The 20,217-nt window shown below is 38.2% G+C and overlaps 2 protein-coding genes across 6 annotated transcripts in view; both read left to right on the top strand.

Annotated features, from left to right (window-relative positions):
* LOC102234487 (dickkopf-related protein 3-like) overlaps positions 1-14,648 on the top strand; it is a 32,213-nt gene extending 17,565 nt beyond the window's left edge. The window contains exons 2-6 of one of the 4 annotated variants that reach the window (XM_023340974.1): positions 11,392-11,503; positions 12,925-12,974; positions 13,078-13,252; positions 13,769-13,970; positions 14,367-14,648. In XM_023340974.1, the coding sequence (XP_023196742.1) occupies positions 11,416-11,503; positions 12,925-12,974; positions 13,078-13,252; positions 13,769-13,970; positions 14,367-14,427 (576 nt within the window). In that variant the 5' untranslated portion in view covers positions 11,392-11,415 and the 3' untranslated portion in view covers positions 14,428-14,648. The other 3 variants (XM_023340975.1, XM_023340972.1, XM_005794717.2) reach the window with 3 other exon arrangements.
* A 2,544-nt stretch (positions 14,649-17,192) lies between these two features.
* LOC102234745 (beta-tectorin-like) lies at positions 17,193-20,212 on the top strand. 2 transcript variants are annotated; one of them, XM_023341461.1, is made up of 11 exons: positions 17,193-17,257; positions 17,344-17,419; positions 17,810-18,000; positions 18,080-18,231; positions 18,310-18,412; positions 18,580-18,683; positions 18,773-18,856; positions 18,947-19,109; positions 19,430-19,508; positions 19,668-19,700; positions 19,975-20,212. In XM_023341461.1, exons 2-11 carry the CDS (start codon positions 17,353-17,355, stop codon positions 20,046-20,048), a joined length of 1,050 nt encoding a protein of 349 aa, XP_023197229.1. In that variant the 5' UTR covers positions 17,193-17,257; positions 17,344-17,352; the 3' UTR covers positions 20,049-20,212. The 2 variants fall into 2 exon arrangements, with proteins under 2 accessions (XP_023197229.1, XP_023197230.1); XM_023341462.1 differs by having other exon boundaries at positions 18,340-18,412.
* Positions 20,213-20,217: the final 5 nt, after the last annotated feature.

Below are 20,217 nucleotides of genomic sequence, written 5' to 3' on the forward strand. Positions count from 1 at the left end.
TCTGCCAGTCTCTTGTTGCTCTCACAGCTGTATTTCATCAGTTAATTGGCCCAGCTGTTCCCCATTCATGCATCACCCTCCGCAATATTTAAACTCCTGCTATGAATTTCTTTATTTTAGGCATGCATTGTTTCTGTGTTTCTCTGACTTCATGCACTGTTGTCAGACTCCATATTTTCACATTTTTTTTAAGTCTTGAAAGTTTTGTTTTTGCAATTCACCTACCTACTTGGATTGGTCTTCAACATAATGTGTAAGAGATATAACCCTTAATTATGGCATTTTTAAAAACTGCTTAGTCACTTTATGTTTGCAATGGTGGTGAAAGTGTTTTATTTCACTGTAGTACTAAGATAATTAGGATTTCTTGTGAACTATTTCCAAGTACAGATTATTTCACACCTGGTGGTGAGAATTAGAGCAAGAAAATTAAGCACAGGGAACTTCAGTGTGTTTGTGATAATTCAGCATGTCTCTCATTGCAACAGTGTGACTCATCTTCTAATTTTAATCATTGCTTTACTTAAATTTTTAGCACTACTGCTCTGTTGCTCATAGAATAGAAATGTCCCTTCTCTGCCAACTTGCTAATGTAATTCCATTGTTTTTGTTGGTCTTTTCAAAGGATTTCCTGTTTTTCTTTTTAAAACCCCAGCAGCACCATCTCTCTCGCTCTCTGTTATGAATTATTCTGTGGGCTGGAATGTAGGTGGATCCAGTTTTGATGAAAATATATTTTTAAACAAGGTAAACATTACTGTTTACAAATAATTTGTAGTGTACTACTCTATATAGTTTTTTTTTATGTCTGGCAACAACTGAAGCTTGTATTTGCACATGAACAGATGGGCTTTGAACAAGTGCAACCAGTGTTTGGATGTTTGGAGTATGGTCTCCTTAATGTCAAGGTTGTTATGGGTTTTTACTGTGACTATTAGATGTACTATCCCTATGTACTACAGTACTATCCCTCAGTATGCTTGAGTTTGTTTGCCCTCTATGTTCCCTGGAGCTCAGTCAGGAATTGACATTATAATGCCAAGGTTCTACAGAAAAGGTAAATGAAAGTTGATGAAAAGTCAAATAAAGCAAATTTAAATTGTATTTACCGAGTTTAAGAATAGTGACTGGGATAAATTGTGGGATGTTTATTCAGCTAGCTGATCACAGTCGAACACACCCCCACACGTAACATTTATTGATTCTCTAAAATACTTTTGTCTTGTTTTCCTGCATGATGATTTTTCTTTCTTTCAACACAAACACATAGGAGATTTTACTGGCTAAGAAACCAAATAAATTTATTCCAGCTGAATACTTAGCCTATGTCCTTTACTGTAAAAAGTAAATTAAAAACATATTTGCTGAATTTATCTGTTAACAGTCTCGCCAAAGTTTAAAATGCCCTGCTGAGTCAGTAATGATGTGGCAAGTCTATAAACATGTCTCCTTTAACAATGGTACAAAGAATGAGATGACTTCACTGCCCTTCACCCCTGAAATGGAGAAATCTTTGACATTTGGCAGAAATCATCAATGAAATGTATACAGATGAAAATAACAGGAAATATTAACAGTTCTGCAACATGTCTACACTGTTCTGATGTGTGTGGGCTGCACAGCCAGTGGTTAGCACTGTTGCCTTGCAGCAAAGGTTCTGTGTTTGAATCCCTGACTGAGATCTTGGCATTTTTTCCCTCCACATGTGTGGGTTCTCTCTGGGCACGCCGGCTTTCTCCCACAGTCAGAGCATTTAGTCCGATTTTAACTGCACTTTGGCATGACTGCATGTGCATGGTGTTTCTGTATTGCCCTTTGGTGGTCTGGCAACCAGTCCAGGATGCAGCCCAATGACCACTGGAGAGAGAAATCTTTCCCCCTGCAGCCCTGCACAAAATGCAGGTATAAATGATGGATGGATTTTAGAACATCTGTAATTGTTATTAAGATATGTTTAATAACAATAAAGTTATATGCAGCATTAAATATAAGGCATTTTTGTGATTACAAGTTTGAGAACCAAATGTAATTCAGTGTTAAGATCAGGTCAACCACCACTGGTAACAAACACAAAAAAATAAATTTCTTTCTTGGCCTGATGGATTTTTGTGTCTGGCTGATTAACAATTATGTGTTGGGCCCTTTGCTAATTAGGCCCGAGCAGCAAAGCGCTGCGAAGGCCTATTGTATCTGTACTGTTTCTTATTATTACGATTCTGCCCCCCTAAAGAGGAGCCTTTTTGGGGGCTTTATCATATTCAAAAACTCACCAAACTTGGCGGTGGTGACTAGAAAATTTAAAAATTTTGAATTTTAAGGTTGTCGCAAAAATCGCAAAAAAAATTGCTGAACGGCGGCAACTAGCAATTTTCTGTTGACACAATGGTATGAACGTACTTCATCGTAGAGACATGAAATTTGGTACACTTGTAGAGCTCACCAAAAGACTCAGAACTTACATTTAATGTTATAAGCCAACTATCACAGGAAGTCGGCCATTTTGTATTGAACCTCCATTTTTTACCTCGATTTTGACGTTTACAGCCTTCGTATTTGATCGAACTCCTCCTAGGGATTTCGATTGATCGACTTCAAACTCGGTCAGTCTGATCATAAGGCATGTTTGATTTAAAGTTATCAAATTGGTGAGTTTTGGAGCATGTTGAAGGGGGGTTAGCAGGGGTCAAAGTTCACCTACTCGCCATGAAACACGAAACTCTTATATTTCCTATACAAAAACACATAGAGGTATCAAACTTTCAGTGATTGATCGTCATCGGGTGTCCTAAAATACCCTGTGGTGAAATGATGATATCACTTAGGCCACGCCCCCTGAGAACAGGAAGTGTCATGTTTTACTGTGAACGGTCGCTATCTTAGCCCTTTGACCTAATCAACATGAAACTGTGTCCAGAGACAGAAGACATGTTGGTGTGTTGTGGATTCCAACCCCGACCGGCTTTGACATAGCAGGTGGGCGTGGCGGCGTGGCGAAGTGACCTGTAACGCCGTTGCCATACGTTTGGCTCTGAATTCCACAATTTCGGGCCCAGCTGCTCCAAACTCACTAGGATGGATCCTTATCCACCCACCGACAGGAATTCATAACAAAATTTGGTGGGCGTGGCCTAATTTCTCTATAGCGACCCCTAGAGTATTTTAAATGAACAGCCCTAAGCCATGCTTTAACCTAGAATTACGAAACTTGGTACACATGTGTATCTTGTCAGGACGTACAAAAAAGTCTCTTAGAGCCATGGTCGAAACCCAACAGGAAGTCGGCCATTTTGTCTTGAAGGTCCATTTTGGACCTCGAGTTTGACGTTTACAGCCTTCGTATTTGATCGAACTCCTCCTAGGGATTTCGATTGATCGGCTTCAAACTTGGTCAGTCTGATCATAAGGCATGTTTGATTTAAAGTTATCAAATTGGTGAGTTTTGGAGTATATTGAAGGGGGGTTAGCAGGGGTCAAAGTTCACCTACTCGCCATGAAACACGAAACTCTTATATTTCCTATATAAAAACACATAGAGGGACCAAATGTTCAGGGATTGATTGTCATCAGGTGTTCTAAAATACCCTGTGGTGAAATTATTTTTTTAAGTAGGCCACGCCCCCTGAGAACAGGAAGTGTCATGTTTTACTGTGAACGGTCACTATCTTAGCCCTTTGACCTAATCAACATGAAACTGTGTCCAGAGACAGAAGACATGTTGGTGTGTTGTGGATTCAAGCCCTGACCGGCTTTGACATAGCAGGTGGGTGTGGCGGCGTGGCGAAGTGACCTGTGATGCCGTTGCCATACGTTTGGCTCTGAATTCCACAATTTCGGGCCCAGCTGCTCCAAACTCACTAGGATGGATCATTATCCACCCACCGACAGGAATTCATAACAAAATTTGGTGGGCGTGGCCTAATTTCTCTATAGCGACCCCTAGAGTATTTTAAATGAACAGCCCCAAGCCATGCTGAAACCTAGAATTACGAAACTTGGTACACATGTGTATCTTGTCGGGACGTACAAAAAAGTCTCTTAGAGCCATGCTCTAAACCCAACAGGAAGTCGGCCATTTTAGATTGAAGTTCATTTGACCTCGATTTTGACGTTTACAGCCTTCGTATTTGATCGAACTCCTCCTAGGGATTTCGATTGATCGGCTTCAAACTCGGTCAGTCTGATCATAAGGCATGTTTGATTTAAAGTTATCAAATTGGTGAGTTTTGGAGCATGTTGAAGGGGGATTAGCAGGGCTCAAAGATCCCCTGTGATTGACTGTGTAATATGTTACACAGTCAATTACAAAGGGGATTATTTTGTCATGTGTAAGGCAATGCTGCCCTCTGGTGTCGAATTACTGAAATAATGAAACTATTTCAGTAATTTCAGTAATTCGACACCAGAGGGCAGCATTGCCCTACGGAATGACAGTTCAATGTTGAATTGAAAAGGAAAAAATTAAATAATTTGTAATTCTAACACAAAAACTCACAGAGACACCAAAGTTTGAGTTATTGATCATTATCTTGTGTCCAATAATATCCAATGGTCAAATGATGACATCACGTAGGCCACGCCCTCTGACAACAGGAAGTCTTGTATTTTACTGTGAACGGTCGATAGCTTCTGCACCAAACTTTGCACGAGTGACCCTGGTGGGATCCTTGACGACCCTATGTCATCATATTATGACGTCATATAAGCCCCGCCCCCTCAGAACAGGAAGTGCCGTTTGTTTACTTGGAAAGCTCCGTTTATGGCTCTCTTGACCTAATCAAGATGATTCGGATGATAAACTCTGTCAATGCTCGCTGCTGGCTGAACCGTGTGGGCGTGGCCAAATGGCGAATATCATTCCCTCGCCATATGCATACGTTTGGCTCTTATTCAGGCATAGATCATCCGATTGGCGCCAAACTGGATCTGTATGACCTTTGTTCACCTCTAAAGAGCCCAACGGGTTTGAAATGTAATTTGGCTCCACTGCGCCCCCTAAGTTAATACATGGGTTGTATCTCCTCGACGCATCGACCGATCTGCGCCAGATTTTTTGACAGTCGTCGGGGAGCGCTGCCGAACGCATTCACGCGTGTCGCCTGGTGGACGGGCGGGGAAAATGCGCGACAGCTTCTGCGGTGGCTGGCGGGCGGCGGTGCTGAAAACTGCGGCGGAGCTTCTGCGGTGGGGAGTTGGCTGCGGCTCTGGAAATTGTGCGAGACCTTCTGCGGTGGCCGGAACCCCCGCGGTGGCCAATAGGCCGGAGCGGCGCTTGCTGCGAGGGCCGCCCGAGGCTGCTTGCAGCTTTAATTTCTTTTTTTTTTTTTGCATATTTGTCACATTTAAGTGTTTCAGAACATCAAACCTATTTAAATATTAGTAAACACAGAATACAGGTTTTAAATGAATATGTTTTTATTAAGGAAGAAATAAAATCCAAACCTACAATGTGTGAAAAAGTAATTGTCCCCTAAACCTAATGTTGGGCCACTCGTAGCATTGACAACTGCAATCAAGCATTTGTAATAATTTGCAATGAATTTTTTGCAGCTGTAAAAAAAAAATATTTTGGGATTTTTGAGCATGAACGACCTTTTTAGGGTCATGCTACAGCATCTCAATAAGACTATGGTCAGGGCCACGCCAAAGTCTTCATTTTGTTCTTCTTCAGCCAGTTAGAAGTAGATTGCTGGTTTGTTTTGGATGAGTTATTTATTTTTTACACAGGTGCAATGTAGGTTTGATTTTTTATTTTTTTTTTTCTCTGAATACTTGTGGTGTTTTTTTTAAACTAATATTTAAATTGGTTTGTTTTTCTAAATCACTAAAGTGTGACTGCCAAACATTTGAAGCATAGGAAAGGGACAAACAGTTTTTCAAATCAATTAAGACAAGTTCATCTAGATTCAACATTTGTTTCTAAACAGGCTGAATTTGTCTTGAGCCTTGCACTTGCTGACGCTTTACTATTTTTACCAAAATAATGTTGTTGAAATGCTAGATTAATGTTTGCTCTGTTTTAATATGACTCATTGGTAACTTTGCTCAAAACATTTCAATGTGGTTCCAGTTAATTGAGATAAAATATTTGGGAAAGGTTCTGTCTGTTCCGTAAACTTTGCACTGTGCTTTGAATTTAATGACACAATATGCAGGAAAGGTTCTGTCTGTTCCATAAACTTTGACCTTGGCTTTGAATTTAATGACCAGTATTTCAGCTGTGTTTGCACACAGTTTCCAAGATGCAAGGTATATCAGAGCCATGTGTAACTGACAAAAGTGCAAAAAAAAAAAAAAGATTTATTCCTGCAACTCACCACAGGATTAGCAAGAAACATCTGACTTTCCAAGTTGAAATCGGTTAATCTAGTGGATTTTTTTTTTTTTTTTTTTTTTTTACATGAAACTTAAGACATGAAGTAAATGCACAATTGTGTCCAACATTAGTCAATAATCTTGGTCCTGACAGCATGTCAGAACAGAGAAACGTTGCTGGATGTGACCCTATAAAACGCACACAAAAAAAATCTACGGTGTGTTTTTATTTGAATGCAGTCGTCTTGTTAAAAACCTTGGTTTCTCAATTTAGGTGTTTTTGTTACATGCCTAATTGGGTTTACATAAATGTATGTGTTTTTGTTGCAAGAAGCAGTTTAAATTATTTTTTTTTCATTTATTATTCAGGGAACTCCAGCTTAATTAAGCCATCTGCCAATTTAATACCCACTTTTCCATATGCTTGCATTGCCATTTAGCTATTTTCTACTTCCATTTTTTTACCTGTGCAAAATGACAGATTTTTACACATGCCCAAATAATTAGCAGTTTATTCTTTATTTTGAATTTTTTAAAAATGGCACCCATCTGATTGAGTTTCAGCATTGGTTCTGTGGCTGTAACATTTGGGCTGAGACCACCAATTCATGATCCAGACAGTTAGAGCGTTTGTTCCCTGGGGGGTTATACTTTGATATATTTTGCTCTGGAGGTTTAAGTTTTGTACTGCATTAAAACTTATTTTTCCATTTGGTTTGTATAAAATAGGACTAATTAGAACCCCTAATCCAATTTAACCTCTTAATTGACCTAATGCTGCAAGGTATTATCTACTGGAATCATATATCCTCATTCCCCTATAGAGGACAATGAGCATAATGTAGAAAATCACTGTAATTGGGGGATAATATGTAAAATTGATCATTTCATGTTATTATGGTATTCTCTCAAAAACATACTTGTAGTGTTGCTTTGATTCTTTCACGCATGCTTGAGGATTTCATAAATCTCCTGTGGCAGCCATTCGGGGGGAAGAGTAAGTGCTTGCTCGTACAATGCACTGCGTACTTATCCAAAGCTCTGCCTTGTTATCTGCTGTGCATGCATAGACGAAACCCTGCAGCTGTGTGTTCAGCACATGTGTGCATTCACACCGGCAGAATACTTCACACCTCTGTGGGGGTGTGAAGTATTCTGTTCCTGAAACGTTTCACTCTGAGTCTTTCTTTCAAATGTTCCGATGTGAGACACTCCGATCCCTGGAGACTTGTAAAGCTTTCTGGACATGTGGATCGCAGCAAAAATGTTGTGGTTTTAATGAAGAGCGGCTCCATGTAAACAGGGCTTATAAACAGGATCGTAAACTCCGAGATGAGCTGTTCTACAAGCTGTTGAATGACAAGGTGTTGTTCCCTCCACCCCCATTATTATAAACCCTGAGAGATTTATTTAAACACATTTTGCTAAATCGACTTACTACATTTTAAGCAAAGTGTGTTTGGGAAACATGTTTACATCATGGAAAATTGGCCCTAAGGTGTGTTTATACCACGGATCTGTTTGTTCAATCCAAATTTGGAAATCAACCCTTGCGGAATTGGTTTGAAGTGTAAATTTATTTGGAAAATATAACATACACTTCATAACGGCAAAAAAAACACTGTTGTTTTGCACTTATTTGGATTGAGATGATAGCACCGCTCAAAGGAAGGCAAGAGCTCAGAGAATTTCACTTGATCGTTGGGGAAAAACAACAAATTTGCCATCAGTGTGTGGAATCTGGCACTGGGATTTAATGATGATTATAAAAAATGTGATCATAAGAGTTGATTGAACATTAATGTTGGGATTCCCTGGCTACTTTGAGTCTTAGGAAAGAATCCCCTCTAATTCTAAACTCATGCTGTTTTTGAAGTCAGCAGAGCTTACAGGAAAGTTCTTGGGGAAACAGTTACAGTGATAGATTTGATGACTCATTCCCCGGGACCCTTGACTCCAGTTCAGCTAATAGCTTCTTCTTTGTTCGACCCGTCAAGAAACAGATCTGTTTCTCATTATTGATGAACTCCAACTTTTCAGTGATTCTCCATTTTGAAACAGGTTAGAAAAGATGATTTAAGCTTTACAAGAAACTCATTTTAAACAGCTGACACCAAAATAATATGGAACCCTAATTTATTTTAGGGTGGTTTTGTCTCTTAAGTATTTTTACTGAGCAAATTATTTGTCTAATTTTGGAGTGTTTTGCAGCTCTTTAATGTAGCATTGTGTTGAGCTCTTCCTGGAGCTAAAATTGATGCATTAGCAAACTATAAAAGCCAACTGTTTTATGAGAATAATCTATTTAAGTGCCAAAATATTGAGGACATTTTAAAGGATAACAAACACGTCTTTACTTTCTGTGTTTTTTTTTTTTTCTGTATACTACGAGAGAGTCACCCTTTTCTTTAAGTTCGCAAAGATTAAACATGAACAATGTCATCTTCTGCTTCAGCTGCTGCTGTTGGCGAGTCCCAGAAGCTTCTGTCTGGGGGGAATATTCTGAAGCACGACGTGGCAAAGTGACTAAATCCCAGCATATACTTCATAGCAACAGAGAAATGTGTTCTCTTCTCCAGGGTAACAAGAAATTTGCGTCATTTCTTGCAGCCATGGTTTGGGAGTTCTTGTAGCTTGTTATTGATTCATATTCTGGGCAGAGCATTTTTCTTGTGTGGTGTCTGAGAAAGTAAGTGGGTGTGCTGCAGTGTGAGAAACCCGTAAAGATTTCCTGGGAAGTCTGCATTTTGGTGCTTGTTTAGAGTGAAATTTCCTTTGTTGTTGTTCTTGCAGCCTTGAGCAAAAGAACTAATTTCTCTGTTCTTGTGGATTATGCACGGGCTTTAAAAGTCTTTGAATCAACTCTTTGTCGCAATACTTAACATAAATGACCACTCTGCCAGAGTATACTACATTACCAGGATGTAGTACACTTTCTTTTTTCTTCTAGTAGCAGCAACAGACCCATAGCAGTGTGATGTCATAAATGCCGTCTGCCTTCTTTGGTTTCCCACTGGCTGGCTAAAGAAACGCACTACAAACGGGAAACAAGGAATATGTGGGAAGTGAAAATCATTTAAAAAAAAAAAAAATCAGAGAACTGAATATAAAAATGTCATGTTGAGATGAATGTTCACAGAAGATTATTCAGAGGAAATGTGTCATTTTCCCCCCCTGAGGACATAAAAATATTATAACTAGGGTGGTATAATGTTATCCAGTTGGAGCTCCTTTTCACAAACATACAAGTTACAGCTAATGTGTATGTCCCGAGGGAAAACAGTTATAAGGTCCATTGGTTTGTCTGGTTTTAGTCTTCCTTTTTGGAGTTTTGCTACTTATAAAATGCAGTTTATGTGAAGAAAATTGGAGTGGACAAAACATTTGTGAGGTATTTGTTAAGGTTAAGAGTAAAATGGAATGACACTGGGCCTCATTTCTTTCCCAGTCTCATAGCCTCTTAATGGTAATTGTAAGTTGTTGAGAGCTGTCCACAGGGGGCAAAGGTCCATTACAATGAAGAGACGTCAGCTTAGCCATTGTTTCTTTTAGTCCTAAATGCGACACTGACAGCAATGTTGATTCCGACAGTTTTTACATTCATTACAAGCGTCATTAGCAGAGTCATTAACACTGGGAGGAAATATTGACCACTGATTGGAGACCCTTATCCGTTCTTGGAATCCAGTAATAAAACTGGATTTCTTCTTGTAATTAGTGACTTTCAACAACATTGTAAGTTTGTAAGAACATAAGTATAGATAATGTTAATTACATTGTGGTTCTTATCCAGCAAAACATTGGGCTTATACTCCCACTTTCTTTACAATTTAAGTAAATACAACAATGTACTTTAGATAAGTGTGTTATCTTGCCCCACACAGATTTGCATACAGCAATCATTGCTGTTGTACACATAATAAAAGAATGGGCAGCCAGCTGAGGCATTAGTTTAAGAACCGAAGGTGAGATACGAAATGTTTCTATGTCCCGTCTGACACTCAGACCATGTAAATTCAAAACTACAATGGATGAAAACATTGAATACTAATTATTTAGTTAGAGAATTAGTTAAATTATAACCAGTCTTGTTCCTATGACTCACACTTGATTGAAATACACAAAAACTACAATAAACAAGTTCCATATTGGCACAGAATATCATCTCTTAACACATGTCTAATCTTGAAGCTGATGGTCTACAGCAGCAAGAAGACCACACCGGTCGCGACTCTTGTCTAGTGAGAACAGAAAACTAAGTCTAAAATTCACACGGTGTCAAACATTTAGCAGTGACCGTATGGAAAATTGCTGCCTGGTCATACAAGTCTCAGTTTCAACTGCACCATTCAGATGGTCAGAAGTTGCAGTAAACAGCACAGAAGCATATTCTAATGGCTACTTACAGCAAGATAATGCTCAAAAAAACTCAAACTGGTTTGTTGAACCTCACAATGAGTTTAGTGCACTCCAAATCCTCCACATTCACCATCTCAATCAGGTGCGCACTTTTGACATGTAGTGAAATGTGAAATTTGTATTATGGATGTAAATAAGATAAATCTGCAGCAAATATGTGACGCTGTCATTTCAGTATGGAGAAAAGTTTTAGACCAATGTTTCTTTCACCCTGCTGAATCTATATGAAAGACAATAAAAATGCAGTTTTTTAGCAACAGCAAACATATATTTACTTTCACACGTATGCTGGAAACGAACCACTGATGGCAGAGTAAACTTGTCATCAGTGGTATAGGAAGTAAAACATGTAACATCCTATGTCGTCCAACATAGAATATTACATACAAAGCTCTCAACAAATTGTGATACTGCAACAAAAATATAAAGAGAGCAAGTATTTCTTTGACTGATTGTACTTGGAAGATTATTTATTATGCATGATGGATGTGGTATACTGTCTCCATGGTCAATTCAATAAGCAGGTCTTAAAATTTCTGTAACTGGTCCAAAATGGGCTCGATGAAATAAAATATTATCCACTGTTGCTCTGACTCATAGTCAGGGTTTTAGGAATATAAAAGCTTTTGGTGATTATTTATTTATTTTTTTCATTTTCAGATCCTTTTGTAAAGCGTTAACCCCATGCAGAGTAAAGGATTATGTTGGCTGAACAGACCCTGCCGCCATTGTTTGCAGCTCTGGATTTACAATGACATGCTAGCTGTTGATGGTAGGCCCAGAATCAATTGTAAATATTATGTAAAGTTATGAAATCACAGTTTGATGATAAGCCAGGGGCCCTGTGTGTTAAAACAGCACAGGGATTGAAGGGATTCTCTAAAAAGAAATGCATAAAATGCTTGGAACTTCCATTTTGCTCACCCCAATTTTAAAGGGCTGTCCTTTCAGATGCCAAATGGGACAAACTCCAAATGAAGCCTGTTCTGCTGTAGCAGAATTTACATGTGAAATGAAAATAGTAACATTCAATTTACATTGTCGTGCAGCTGTTAGAAATGGGTTCATCTACGTCCATATTTAAGACCTAGGTTCTTATTTATCAAGATCTCCAAACAGGCACAAAATTCAACACCAGAAAATATTTGATGTTACTGTTGCTGAGGTTAACTGAGTGGACTTAACTGTTAATGTTTTAGAAAATTGGGGGAGAAATAAAAAAAAAATATGTGGATGATATTTTGTAACACAAAATCATCTGTTAAAAAAAGCTATTTTGTCAGAGACTTTCTGCAAAGTGGGATTGGAGAAAGGTTTTCACTTGTCTTTTGCAGTGATCATTACTCGTATTGACATTGAGTGTTTCCTGAAAGATTACAGTTTGTGTCTGTGGCTCTGCTCTTCTTGGAGAAAAATGTGTAGGAATAAATATTGGTTTTCATTAGCACTCACAGCTTTCCTGCCTGTGAGAACTAATGGCTGATGGTAATTACTCTTAATGAGATCACGGGGTTGTCTGCTGGGTGTGTTTCTCCAAATTGCTCCCAGCGAGGGGTCTGAAGCAGGATAGGGTTGGGGGGCAAAGGTAGGGGCCCAGAGCTGTTTGCTTAGCGTTTCGGGGCCAGGACCTTTAGTGGCAGCACTTGTCACTCAGTGAGCAGTGAAACATGTCATGCATTTGTCTTCTTTTGTCCTCCTTGTTTGTTTGTCTAACTGAGATAACCACACAGAGGTGGTGCTTGTCTTGGCAGCATTGTCAAAACTCTTGTCAATGCCCCATCTCCCCTCATTTGCTGCTTTGCCACTTGTCATTTGGCCAGTATTTTCTGCCTGCAGGGGGTAGCTCAGGCAATAAGTTAATCTATTAAAAACTAATTGTCTCCTCCTACCCTGTTGCTTGGACAAACAGGGTAGTGAGGGGGAAGTTGAGCTTAGTTGGCCTATAAAGGTCGTACGGGTAGAGGAGCTGGCAAGTGTCACTGCATGGATCTCCTCAGTTGTTTCTGAGAAAAAAAACTGGGGCCTTCTTGAAGTTTCTCTTTTCCTAATTCTGAGGCAGTCTGTATAACTTATCTTTTTGCATCTTTGGGATGTTGGGGGAAATGAATCTGGTTCTCCTGTTTGTGTGTTTCTCCGGTACTGACGCTCGTATTTGGGCCTGGATGCTCAACATGCCTCACGGCCCTCCCAAAGACGGAGCTAAACCTCTCGGAGAGAACTCTCCTGTGGCCAAAGCACTCACAGTAAGAATTTCTAACCTTTATTTTAATGCGTTATAGTGAAAAAGTACTCGGTTACACATTTTGAACAGGAATTTTTAAAAAGTTTATTTTATTTTGTCTGCAGACTGCGTGCGACAGCGACAGAACTTGTGGACGCGGTTTCTCATGTGATCGTCACTTTGGTCTTTGCGTGCCTTTACGTGGAGAGGGTCAGTACTGTAGGAGGGATACTCAGTGTGTCCGTGGACTCCTCTGCATGTTTGGGATGTGTCATCGCAGCATTCCCAATGGACAAGAGGGTAAGGATATGAACATAAAATCAAATCTTAAAACCTTTTCAAGGAAAGTATGGGGTTTGATTTCAATATTTTCCAGGTCTGGATAAGTAGATTTGTGTCTTCTTCTGTCTTCCTTTTCCCTTTCCTTATGTCTTTCCATCACTCTTTTTCTTTGTTCTTTCCTTCATTGCGTCCTTTTTCTTTCATTCTTTGTTTCCTCTTTTCCTTCCATGCAGCATTTTCTCCTTTCCTTCCTTCCTTCCTTTCTTCTATATTTTCCACATTTCCTTCTATATTTCTTTCCTTCTGTATGTCCTTTTTTCTTATCTTCTTTACATGCTCCCTTCTTTGAAGTTTTTTCAGTCAAGCTTCATATTTAAAGCAGTAGAAATGTCTATGTATTTTCATAGTGAACTTTGGTATTTTAAATTTGGAAAAGAACATAAAGTCCTATAAACCCTGCAAAATTTAATCTCAAAACATTTTGACAAAAGCTTAGTTAACCTGCTGTCTAATTCCTTTTGTTTTCTGATTCAGGCTCCAGGTGTAAAGCTGACAGAGACTGTGGGCCTTTGATGTGTTGCGCTCGACATCATGGCGAGATGGTGTGCAAAAAGCGCCTGGCTCGCGATGAGAGTTGTTATGTTCCTGATGGTGGCCTGGCATTCAGCATCAACCAGATCTGCCCATGCGAGGAAGGTCTTCTGTGTCGGGAAAACAGCAGGCAGAACCGCAGAGAGTGAGTAGCCCATTTAAACTGAAGTGGTTCCCTCAACAGACAATGAATCATATGAAAAGCCATAAAATAAAAAAATTTTTCCCAAAGCTTAAGGTTTTATTTATCCATATTTAAAAATCCACTTAAACATTAGCAGACATATTTGCTAAGTTTTCATTTGATACAATAACACAAAATATATGTCTAAAATGACAGAAATAATTTTTTCTTTTTCAGTTGGATAATTTTAGAAGCAGCACCTCTGGTTAACATACTTTGCAATTTATTGAGAAATGTTTATGTTGTAAAAAGTACTGTCTTTACTCTTCTTACTATGTTCTTTAGATTTTATTTAATTTATTTTGGAGGAAAAATATTGGGTAATCAAAACATAACGTATTATTCCTCATCTTTCAGGAGGGACTTTACTTACCAACCAGAACGGACAAGATGGACCTGCCAAGGGTCCAAACCTTAACATAAGACCTCAAGATTAAATCTATTTATTATGTAAATATCATGTACAGAATAAGTGTTTGTATTTCCATATGCTGTTTTGAACGATTCTGTTAGATTAATGTAGTGAATATTTACAAAAGCACTACTCTGCTCCACGTAGCTGGACAAGGCTTCTGTCTCATAAAATACCTTCTTTGTGTATTTAGTGATGTTTTCATTGAAAAATAAAAGTGTGGTATGTATTTGTAATCAGACCCCTGATTAAATATTTTGTGGAAACACTTTTCATGACAGATACAACTGTTATTTGGGTCTGTCTCTACCAGCCTGACACATCTACAGACTCAAAATGTTGCCCACTGTTCTCTGCAAGAAAAGATATGAACAGTTACTGTGTCTCCTTTCTAAGCACATTTCTTGAAGCACGTTTTTGGATCCCATGGTTCAGTTGCATAACCCGGAGGAATCCAGCAACTCTCAATTGTTAGCATCATCAGGTGCTTGAAACACTAGCTTGAAACATTATGCTCTCATAGATCCGTATCTTCTTCACTCAAACCTTTACCATTCCCCCAGTTGCTCCATTTAGATGCTAATTGACTGTAGCTCGACTCTTTCAGATAAAAGGTTACTGAGTGCAGTTTTTCTGTGAACAACCTTAGTGTCTAGTGTCTTTTCTTCTCATTGTTCAGAGTTTATAAAAAAATGATATTGTAGGTTTTGATATTGAGGCAAGAAAATGCACTAAAGCTTAGAAGTGAAAGTCTGGTGCAAATAGCAGATATCTACTGTCTTAACAAATATAATTGAGAAACAATGCAACAGATCCATTCTAAGACATGAGCCAATATTACAAATTACTAGCTGGAATGACCGACAAGAAAACCATAAGACAGCTAGTATATACCGTAGCTTAAAAACAAGCCAACAAGGAAACAGATATCACACGCCCAAGAAAGCCAGGTCAAACAAAAGTGATATCTAATAGCACAAGACTGTGAGGAACCTGATATTAGTCAGTGCTACAAAACCAGAGGCCTATCACCTGAACTTTAAAACACCACTCTCTGTGTATGCCTCATCGTATCTGAGCTACCATCACATTTTAGAGTATCTTTACATGTCTGTTTGATCCACTGTGGGATTAATAAGAGACTACACTATTCAATTTGCAACTTTAAGGGTTCTCATGTGATGGAGGCCAAAAGGACCCAGATGTAGAACCCTCTCTGCATGTTTCTCTTTTTAACAATCTCATAAAGAGGTACTGGTGAAATTAAATAGACTGTTAAGGGTTTAAGTGTGTAGTAAAAAAAAAAAATCACTGTGTATTTAGAATTGAATGGTATCGTCCTTGATTAAGCACTAGTTCTGTTTGGACACATACAGGTCATGAAAACAGATTTATTTGACTATTTTTCTAGTTTCTTCCATGTTTCATCGAAATAAATGGCAGACAAAACTAGTTTAAGCACATGCAAAGTGCTGATTCCAGGTTATAATTTAAAACTTTTTTATACTGTATTTCTGTTTTTGAGCCCCTCCAATGACCTGCTGCTGTACTTTGGATCTTTATTATTATTTTGCTGTGTATCCCAAGTTAGTTTAAGTTTGAAGTCATGAATTGAAGACTGGATATTCTCCCTCAAAATTAATGGTTCCATCAATTATGATGCAGTTGTCCAGGTCCTGAAGCAGCAAAACAGGCCCACACTATCATTACCTGCAGGGCTTTAGATGTTATTCTTTTGTGGATTATTCCTGAATTTGCTCTTGGGGTTGTTTGGGTAGGCTAGTTACTCCTGCAAAATTTTGCTTGAGTTTCATGTTAACTTCATCTGTGGATGTTGGCTATCACTGCTTGATGGCATTCCGACACTAAGAGATGGCTTCCCAAGACTCCCGAAACTGATAGATGTCAATATTTCCTGTCTTTCAGTTTCTTTAGGCTAGGCTATGATGTGCTGCTTTTTGAGATCTTGTCTTGTTATCAGAAAAGTTCCATTTTCGACAATTTATCAATTTGACATGGTGGCACAGCCAGTTAATAGATTTACGCGGGGCTAATTTTCTGTTATAAACTAAACCACTCTTTTGTTTTTACATGGGTTAACATTGTCTGATATTGAAATTGTTTGACAGGAAACATCATTTGTAACAACGAAGTAAAAACAGAATAAATTTAGGGGGCAAAACCATTTTCAGTTCTCTGTAATATACAGATAAGACAGTTGTGCCTTATGCAATGACCTATAAAACACCAAAATGTGAAGTTTGCATGTAAAGTTGTGTGTTAAAAAAGAAGTTGTATAAAAAAGAGAATTTTTTATAAAACATTGAAAATAAACCGCTAAAGCATTAGGAAAGCTACAGATGTTGAAATAACTTTTATCCCGTTAATAAAAGTTTATCTTTTTTGTAGTGTGAATATTGATATAATATTAAGTTTTTACAAAATGTGTGACTTCCCTTCTAAAATGTCACACTTTGAGTCTTTTTCATCCCATCCTTTATTGTCGTCCTTTAATTCAAAACCTTTCAGTAACCACTCTATAAACCTTGGACGTTTCTTTTCACCAATCTGCAGAATAGAACACTAATGGTCATTTAAGAGTCTTCAGTCTAAGGAGCACAGAGGGCTTTTGTGAAAAGCTTCACAATGGACCTCTTAAACCAGTCATGCCAGTGGGAAAATTGGAGACAGGAGAATGATTGAAAGCCATTTACCCTTATCTACCACGGTATAAAATGCCTCCTTGAGTTGACTCAGAACTAGTTTACAGACAACCTGCAAAAGAGATATGGTGATCCTCTGACATTCGGCGGGCTAAAGGTGTTAGCTTCGTAAGGTGAGACACAATTTCTTTTTTACAGATTTTATCTTATCCCAAAATATGTTTCTTTTTCTTAACAACTTCTCAATTTTCTTTTGCAGCATCTCACCATGGCTTCATTTGTTGCACTGTTACTGAGTTTACCTGTTGCACTGACATGCGCGCCACAAAAAGCAGGTAAAGAACAGATTTGTCAAGAGGCTAAAATATGCTTTCACGTTCTTCTGAGACTCATCTAGAACTGCTGCAAATTCCTAAAATTGAAAATGATTCTGATATTTTTTTTTGCATGTTATGTCATTTCAATCCAAAATATGAAATAATTCAGGCTTGATTTTAAAAGTGAGAACATATTTTTTTTTGTCTTTCTTTTGTAGCTTAGTGTTGAAGTCAGCCTAAAGTAAATTAAAGAAATAAAACTCTTGTCAAGAAACTGAGAAAAAGCCATGTTTTAAAAAAAAAAAAGTTATGTTTTGATAGATGCATTTTTAAGTGGAAAATTAGGCCGTTACAAAAGTTGTTACCAAATACCTGGTGCATTTTAAGTCTGTCTGATTTGTATTCCAGACTATGTTGTAGTCTCCTGTTTTCCTAACGCCATCATCGCCAATGTGCCAGAGTGTCCTTATGGCTGGGAGATAGACCAGCTGTCCCTGGGTGGAGTGTGTTACACTGGAATACACAGCCCAGGGTACTACCGCTTCATTATACCAGATCTAACACCGAGAAACCATTCGTACTGTGGCACACAATCTGAGGTAAGGCACACGCAGAAGAAGAAAAGCAATGCTGATGATAAGCTCATTCCACACTTTTCCTGGTGTTCTTTTAATTCAGTATATGCCAGGCAAAGATGCCAAGTACGTCTTCTACAACTCCATCGTATCCAACGATACTTCGCTGACAGTCAGAAACCAGCCAGTCAACTACACCTTCAGCTGTGTGTACCGAGCAGCCTACCTGGTAAATAATGCAGTCTTCAGTCAGAGGTAAGCACCAGCTCAAGACACCATTCAACCAAAAGTACTCTCTGAAGCATCTGTGCATGCTGACACAATGACTTGTAGTGTTTTTACTAAACCCTCTGCTTTTTTTAGAGTTGCTACAGTTTATGTCAACAATGGGAGTTTAGGAACGTTTAGATCACAGTTGTCTATGAACGTGTTCACGGTGAGTTGCTGCATTATAGCTTCAGTTTCTCTCCTGGACGACACTTCTGAAATTCAATGCAAAAATTTCTTTCTAGAAACACCTTTTTTGTGGGCATGGGTTTTTATTTTCTTTCATTTAAAATGACTGCATGATGAAAAGGACACCAAAAATCCTGTATTTCATAGAACTCTAAGTTCCTGTATGCTAAGGATGCTCCCTACGTGATTGACACCTCTGAGATTGGCTCTGAAGTTTTTATCGGTATTGAAGCAAAAGGTCTAAGTAATAGGTATACAAGCATTTTCTTTAATGATTAAACTTGAAATAATACATATCCGCAATGCCAAATGCTGAATCCAATTGTATTTAAACCATCAGGTTCAAAGTTGTTATCAACAACTGCTGGGCGACTCCAACTCCTTACTCAACAGACAGAAAGAGGTGGAGTCTTATTATCAACAGGTGCCTCCACATTTAGTGTCTCTTGATAAGGATACATTCCTTGAAGATATTTGTTTGTGTAATAACCTCTACATTTTTGTTTTCTACCAGCTGTCCTGCTGACTACACGGTGACCATTTTCGATAATGCCAAAGACAGCCGCTCCACGTTTAAGTTCAACTCTTTCCGCTTCCAGCGACTGGAGAAGGTGTCCACTGTGTGGCTTCACTGTGAGGTCCACATCTGTGATGCAGAGAGGCTGGTCTGTCAGCCTGTGAGTACATTAGAAATATGTAATCACAAACATAAAAGGACTTTAATAATCTTCTTCCCCTTTTATAGTCAGAATACAAACATTTCTTAATTAGCAAGTTTATTTGCATAGCACATTTCAGCAACAAGGCCGATCAAAGTGATCTACATCATAAAAACACAGAATTCAACAATTGAAATATTGCATTTTTTTCAAGTTAGTGTTTGATTTATTATGGTATAAAAGAAACTGTAACCAGGTGGGTTTTTAGTCACCGTGTAGATTAAATGGAACTCATTGTTAACATTGTCAAAAGTTAATATTGTTGCTTTTCTCTGAAGAGTCCATGCTCTAAGAGGTCCCTGTCATCAGAAATAGAACCGAGTGGAGGGATCCTCACCACTGAGTTTCAGGTTAAAGGTACTGTAAATCATTTTATCTTTTTATCTGATATTTCAGTAAGTTGGGTTATTCTATTATATATCTATATAATAGAATAACCAAACTAAAACTGAAATAAAACTGAAATAAAATAAAATAGCTAATATTTTACACACTACTGTCTTGATTTCTTAACAGCCAGCGAGTCTTCTAATAATGGGCACACAACAGGTAAACACAGGAGTAACAATACCTTACTGAAATGTGTTTGAACAGTGACATTCTGGTCTATTTTTTCCCTCTTTTTTTCTTTTTTTTTTAGAGTGAAACCTTTGAATTTCAACAAAGATTAATTGATGTATTTTATTTTTCTGTTCTGCATTATGTTTAAATATTTTATTATAAAACTTTGTTGAAAGGGGAAGAAATGTACTGGCAAACATGTTGTGAAAACTGTTCATCGTTTCTTACTTTGTCTATAATAGTTTTCTTTTTGTCTCTTCAGGGACCTCTTTTCTCATCCCACTTATGGTCACGGTGAACATTTTCTTCGATTTAGTAAATGCATCGAAAATATAAAACAATAAATATCTGTTGAGTATACAAACCACCAACATATGTTCAATCACAAAGCGAAGTGTCACCCCAAGACTCAGGGAGCGTATGAATACATTCCCCAGTTAAAGGACTGATTTGCATTTAGTATATCTAGAAAGGCTTAAAAAAACATAAGTGTACTTTTATTTCC

The sequence above is a fragment of the Xiphophorus maculatus genome, chromosome 10 (genome assembly GCF_002775205.1).
Source record: "Xiphophorus maculatus strain JP 163 A chromosome 10, X_maculatus-5.0-male, whole genome shotgun sequence".
Lineage (NCBI taxonomy): Eukaryota > Metazoa > Chordata > Actinopteri > Cyprinodontiformes > Poeciliidae > Xiphophorus > Xiphophorus maculatus.

Coding starts and splice junctions, on each gene's coding strand:
- LOC102234745 (XM_023341461.1), top strand. CDS start 17,353: ATGGCTTCATTTGTTGCACTGTTACTGAGTTTACCTGTTGCACTGACA. Junction 18,857..18,946: donor TGGAGTCTTATTATCAACAG/GTGCCTCCACAT, acceptor GTTTTCTACCAG/CTGTCCTGCTGACTACACGG. Junction 19,110..19,429: donor AGAGGCTGGTCTGTCAGCCT/GTGAGTACATTA, acceptor TTTTCTCTGAAG/AGTCCATGCTCTAAGAGGTC.